Source organism: Rhagoletis zephyria, unplaced genomic scaffold (assembly GCF_001687245.7).
Source record: "Rhagoletis zephyria isolate East Lansing unplaced genomic scaffold, Rhagoletis_zephyria_1.1 Rzeph_scaffold_00474, whole genome shotgun sequence".
NCBI lineage: Eukaryota > Metazoa > Arthropoda > Insecta > Diptera > Tephritidae > Rhagoletis > Rhagoletis zephyria.
The window spans coordinates 6,473-13,657 of NW_016157558.1; the positions used below are offsets into that span (position 1 = coordinate 6,473).

Sequence of the window (7,185 nt, forward strand, 5' to 3'; positions counted from 1 at the left end):
CAACAGATTGTTCAGACACATTGCTTTGTGATATAACTCCTCCAATTAAGCAGGTAAAAATTTAGTATAGGTTCAAATTCAAATATAGCACGCATACAATTTATTATTCAGTCACGAAGTTGAAGTTATAGCGCAAAAACACATATCTGTGTAATCAGTTCTATTGGAGCTATGTATATGTTAAAGTGAACCCATTTCCATAATTTTAAGGAATAATCAAGATAATATTAAAAATCCGTTATCTGCACAATTTTAGTAAAATAACTTAAAAACTGAGGGAGCTATTTATAAGATAGTTCAATTTTAATCAAATTTTCAACTACCGTTCTCTCGAAAACCGGAGCCATTGAATTTAGAACGTCGCAATTAAGTGAGCTCAACTTTCAAAATCTTTGCTAAAAATTTATAACTCGAATAGCGTAATTTGAACCCAGCTTATTCTTTTGTTTTCTATTTCATGTTTATTCCTCGTCTAACTTTTGAAGCCCTTAAATTAAAAATTAGTTTTGGAAAGTAGGTACACTTTTTAGATTTGCCCTTATACGACTGATAAATTTATACTACCTACTTCTGTGTAGGAAAAAATTTAAATAGAAAAAGTATAAATGCAGTATTTTTTAAAAAAGAAGTTTTAATTTTTGGAATAAAAAAAGGTATTATACTGCCCAAAAAGGTATAGATACGAGCGTTAAATTTACCACGAATATCTGCATATTATAAGCAATAATAAAATACTTACAATGGACACTGAGAATAGCGCTCTCAAAGAGTGGAATTTCGGTTGCGCTATTAGAAGCTTCGCAGCGATATTGAGCTTGGTTATCGGTTACGTTCGCCAGAATAGTTATTTCGGCAGAAACCGACTTATCGGCGGTACGTATCACTGCATTTACCTGTAACGAAATGCATTATTTTGTGTTTATTGAATAGAAGAAATAGTAAATATGAAAAATGAACTTCAGTTATAAATAAAACTAAAAAAATTGTTTTTGATTTTTACGATGTTATGCATTATTCTAAACTTAAGCACAAATAATATTCTAGCTCGTAAAGTTGGGGCTTTATAAGCTCCAATCCTTTCGATACGAATTCGAGAAGAAGACCCATTTAAACTACATGTAATGTAACAACGCAGGTCGTACGACGTAACGATATCCCACTGTTTAAGGTGCTTCCAAATTCAATTATGGCACTATTGTGAGTGAGTATGGAAGCAAATTGGAAAATTTTTAATTAAGCGTCAAAATATTTGTTGACAACAAACAAAATGTCAAATGCAAACAAGTAAATAAAAATATATACATCGAAATTTACTAACAAAATCCCCAAACAAAAGTTTAGCTGTCGTCGTAAACGCATTAATGCAAGGTCTCATTAATTTTTTATGTTAGTATTATACCATGTATTCTTCCGATTGATAATTTCTCTATTCTTCCGATTTATAATTTTTTTATTTCAGATTAATGACAAAATAATTTTTTTTAAATATTTGGGATTATCGGTTGCAGGATTATCCATATTAATATTGGCTCTTTAACACTAGTCTTATTAAACCGTCTTGAAAGACCATCGTGCGAAAGAAACAATCGCCTGATGTGAACGGCCTTTCAACTAATCACTTCCAATGAAGTTGGGGTACAGTCAACTTTTGATTCAACTAATCGCCTCTAAAATTGCCTGGGAAATCGCCTCATGCGAACACCGTATTATGGCCATTGACCAGTGTGCAAACCTACCACATATATAGTAGATCTACCACACATTTTTTTAAATTTGGGTTTCTACCACATCTACCATACAAGGCTTAAAATCTACCACATTTTTACCCAAAACAATTGTTTACAATTTTCACATAACTGTAAAATTTCAACTCAATTCTAATCTATACATATAATACAATTGTAACAGGTAGATGTCTGTACATTATAGATATTAAAGAAAAATTAATGTGGGGGGTCTTTATTAGAGCACCAGAAGCCAAATCAACCATTTTTAGAATTTTTGTCTGTCTGTCTGTGTTTGTTCGCGCATCACTCGAAAATGAATTCATGGATTTGAATGCAGTTTTCACCGATGTATTGCTAGAGGTCTAACTTAAAATATAGGAAGAAAAAAATTTGAGAGTTGCCACCTGTTTGAAAATTGGAGTTGTAAGTAAATTTATAAGAAAAAATGAATATTGCAATATGGGCGTCAAAAGAAAGAGGCTGAGGAAGGCTTACAGCCAAAAATACTATTTTAGAGTTGCCGCCTGTTTGAAAATTTACATTTAATTTAATTTATAAGATAAATTGAATATTGCAATATGGGTATCAAACTGAAGGGGTTTAGGAAATTTTATTGCCGAAAATATTTTTAGGGAGGGCTGCCACCTATTTGAAAAATTTTATTGAACTAAATTGATAAAATAAATGAAATCTATATCTAAATCAAGATATACATATAATAAAATTATAACAGGTCGATGTCTGTACCTTATAGATATTAAAGAAAAATTAATAGGGGGCTTATTAAATCAACAGAAGCCAAATCTAAATTTTCGGTATGTTTGTCTGTATGTTTGTAAGCGCATCACGCAAAAGCTAATGTATGGAATTAAATGCAGTTTTTACCGATGTACATATTGCTAGAGCTCTAATTGAAAATATAGAATCCATTTTTTTTGTTTTAGTTTATCGTCGATCATCATTCCTAGGTATTTGAACGTATTAACTTTTTCCAGTGCGTCGTTGTTATATTTAGAGTTAGCAACGGACCGTTCTCAAAATTTCGCCTTGATATAACAACAAACTTATTTTTTTTATATCTCTGTGTGGAAGGTTTTTCGCTAAAAAAATTAAAACTTTTCGTTGTTGCTGCCAAAAAATTAATAAATCTGAGACGTCACGTTTTACAATTTCATACAGTTCTCTTTACAATGTATTTCACTAAACTACTAAACGGCTGCACCGACTTGGTTCATATTTGGCAACACCTTGAAAATAAATATTCTGACCAAAAATTTACTCGGTATGTAGCTCGGGATATTCCTAAAATTCTTATACAAAACCAATTACGCTGGGGAACTGAAACTTAGCACTGATGCATATATTGCAAATGCATTGGGAAAGGGGCGTGGCTCCTTCCTTCCATACAAACTGAACTTCTCATATAGCTTATCTCTGGAACTGCTTACGCTAACGTCCTGAAATTCTACACAGCTACATATGTTATCAATACCGTAGTTATGGCGAAAAGTGGTAATTATTGGAAAGGCTGGATCGATATACATTTACGTAAACGCGCAAGTATCATTCGATTGGGAACCATTTTCTCCTAGATCTCTAAATCCCATTGAACTATTGTATTTATGTGAAAATTTTGAAGAATTTTTTTAAATTTTTCACAAAGAATGGAGCTTTGCTTTTACGAGTTTCGCTATAAACTGTCCTATCTACATACCTATTTGCATAAAATGATAGCCGTTTTCGTTGTTCGGAATAAACTCAAAAACCACTGAATAGAGTTCCGTCAGATTGTCGGAGGTTATCTTACATACATATACGGTCCAATTACAAGCTACTAAAAAAACTCGCTAGGTGGTGCTGGAGTAGAGTTATTTATAAAAATCTTATTTATTAACCGATTTCGTTCAAATTTTAAATGTGAGCTATGTACCTGTATGATGGAAAATTCTTTTGATACCAATTTACCCGATTAGTGCCGCTGGAGTTAGGTTGAAATTCATAATACGTATTCATTTTATGGTAAGCAATGGTTTTGCAGAAAATGAACCCAATGGATGGCGCTGCAGCCGAAATGTATAGAAACCCCGTGTGGTTGGTCTGCTTTGGCCCTATGTTTAAGTTATATGAGTTTTCAGCTGTCTAAATGAAGAATGAGGTTTAAGTTTTCTGACGCCCTCATGCACGATCATGCGGTCTTGCATCTACCCAGAAATCAGTTCATAAATTTTACCACGAATTGTAAAAGTGGTGAATTCACAAGGAAAGATCACCGTAGGTATAACAATTGCTTAATTTAAAAGATACTTAAGAGATCGCTCGACTCATTTAGCAATGTACCGGAAAACTTTTCATCCTGTGGGACACCGAGGATTCTTGGCCCTCCTATAACAGAAAACGCACTTCTGTGCTCTTGAGTTTCCCTATAAGAACTGTTATTGGCATGCGCATCGCACCAATGTTGTAGTTGCAAGATCATACAAAAAGATTACGCATGCTTGGCAGAGATCTCACAGGTGGAAATAAGACCATCGGTAAAGCTCATGGCACCGAAAGGGATTGGTATTCCATATGGTATCACAGCGTTACTATTATTGGCCTATGTGTGAGGAGGATACTACGCCTTAGTGGTTTCAACTTAAATCAAAAATTTTGACTTTACAGACTAATTTTATTGGCCAACGCAAAAGCTCTTATTAGGCGCCGCGAAGTAGGCGGGCATTGGCTAGTAAGAAATATAAAAATTATTCAATAAAGTTTTAAAAACGTACATCATAAATTTGGCTTTAAATATATTTGCGCCTTAACTTTTTAATATTTCAAAAATCCGCATATTTATATTTGCTAACGTATCGTTAGTTGCGGGGGCGTACCTGTTGTGTAACTCACTCACGTGGAGCCCTGGTGCTCCGCCGGCGCTGCTGACGGCCAACGCCTGCCCCCATGGAGCCCTAGCGCTCCCTCTATGCTGCCGTAATGGGCAGTGCTGCTGCCTGACTTCACGCGGAGCCCTGGTGCTCCGCCGGCGCTAATGCCGGCCAAGGCCTACTGCTTGCAGGCTGTTGGTGTTGCCGGTTCGTGGTGTGCACTGCCAACACACACCGGAAGCAATTGTTGCTAGGGCCACTGGTTGGCACTTGCTGTTTGCCAACAAGTCGCAGCAAATAATAAATTACAAAATACTTGGTCTTTTCGATTTGAAAGCGCGCGAAAGAAAGAATCTCATTTATTTCATATGTCAATCTTGAACTTATTTGCTAATGACTTAGATACTACAGGGATGCATTATTAATATCGTAAATTCTTAATTTTAATAGGACGAATTCATCTAAGGTAATTCACGTGGGCGTCGCTACCTAGGGGCTGAAAGCAAAATTCTTTGCCCGGTAGTAAAAAGCATATAAATCACAGTTTCAATCATAATACAAAATTTAGGAAAATTCCACAAAATTTCAACTTTTTTCCTGAATCTTTACAACATTTTTGGGTATGCAGTTTTCTAGCCCATACAATGTCAAAGCCTAATGAAGTGCAAGTTTCAACCAGCTAAAAAATCGCGCTGATTTTTCATTATTGTTTTTTAGAGACAACTTTTGCGGTTTTTTTTATGTAACAAGTGTAATTTACAAAAAAATGGCGTAAATTTTTTGAAATTTTGTTGCTAACGGTCTCCCGCATTTTGTTTCATAGGAAATTCATGCTTATATGAAAAAAGTGCAAAACTCCGTCACCAAAAAAAAAAAAATTAAGAAATTAACGGGATTTTTTTAGCCGTTTTAAACTTGCACTTCATTAAGACTGGTTTTCACTATCCCCCTTATTCTTGAACCCGACTTTTCGTAATTCGTAATTCGTAGCTACGCTACGAAAAACGAAAAATTCAAATGCTGCAACCCTTGCGGAAACATGTGCAGCATTGCCAGCTGTCAGTTGTTTTTCGAAGACAGCTGAATGAAGGAAAACAAAGTGGAAAGGAATAAAAAAAACACTCATGGAACGCTTATGTATAGTAAAATTGTTTGATTTTACATATTTTGGAGGAAACTATGGGTTCTATTGCATTTGCAATTATAGCAGCGGAATAAGGGCACGCTATGGGAATGATTTCACAAAGATAGGCGGAGCTGTCGGGCATAGTAGCCATGTGCACATCTATGTCAGCTTCTGGTTGAATTGCTGAACCACAAGCCAAAACTCCTATGCTCGAAGAACTGGTTCCCAATCCAGTTAATGCAATAACATCTTCTTCCAAGCCATTGAAAACACGCACTTTGTTAGGTTAGGTCCACTACCTATTGCGATTGATTCTGCCTTCGGCCGCGCTTAGGGATTATAACCAGGGTTTATACCCAAGGATGCCGTTTGGATCTAAATAGATCCAATTTGATACATTTTTAGACGAAATTTTGTGAGATACTTATTTTTTCCGATCAGTATAAATGTGGATACTTTTTTAAATAGGCCAAAATTTTATATTTTCTATAACGTTTTTTTCGTTCAAACCTTATCCATAGAAAAAAAAATTCACTCGATTTTCGGAATCACCGAGCAACTCTACATAGAAATTGGATAGTGGCATCCATTGAACATTTTTGCTGTAAACCCGAACAATAGGCCAAAATTTTATATTTGCTATAAAGATTTTTTCTTTCAAAACTCGAAAGTTCATTAAAGATGGTAGAAAGCATTACGTTTTCTAAATGTTTCAAAAATCGCTACTTAAGCTTGAAATTAAAGCATTCTATATTTTGTGAACGAAGCAATGAACATAAGAAGAGATCTCACCAAAATAGGTATAAGCGCAATTGTTTTAATTAGCTATAAAGAATGTTTTAAGCAAAATCTTAATATATAAGTATATATAAAGTAAATATGTATATACTCTTTATGTAGTAATCTCTTTCATATCACATATGATCTCAATATAGACTAAAATACTCTGTTAAAGTAACTAAATTTGATTTATTTAAGTAAATTTGTGTGAATTTTACTGCAAATGCCTTAAATACACTCTAAAAAAAATTTGTTTATTTGCACATATTAAAAGATCTAGCCAGTTTCCGCTTTTAATGTGTGCAAATTTGCACACCGTATAATAAAACTAAACATTGCCTGTTTACTTTTACATAACACATTTGTCGCGAAGAGTAATATTTCACATTCAAAGTTTAAAATAGAGTAAACGTGAGCCCCTAATGTTAAGTAGGAAATGTATTTTTAGTTTAAAATTTTTTGCAATTTTAAACATTTTATATGTGTATTTATGTATATATTTTAAAGATCTTAAGTTCAAAATCAAATCCTGAGCACCTTATACGTATATTTATACAGATTCGTGTTGAAAAATAGATAGTTTTACATGCTCTTTTTAGAGTGTACAGGTACAAATGTAACATATTAATTACTATTTATTATACTTACTTGGTAAAATACATATGAACAAAAATTAATTTATAAATTG

At 33.9% G+C, this 7,185-nt stretch overlaps 1 protein-coding gene across 1 annotated transcript in view; it reads right to left on the reverse strand.

Moving 5' to 3' along the window:
* Positions 1–656: 656 nt before the first annotated feature.
* Positions 657–7,185, reverse strand: part of LOC108359832 (nephrin-like) — a 222,053-nt gene continuing 215,524 nt past the window's right edge. The window contains exons 11-12 of the mRNA XM_017611896.1: positions 740–893; positions 657–661 (exon numbers count right to left, since the gene is read on the reverse strand). Coding sequence (XP_017467385.1) covers positions 657–661; positions 740–893 — 159 coding nt within the window. The remainder of the gene's footprint in view (positions 662–739; positions 894–7,185) is intronic.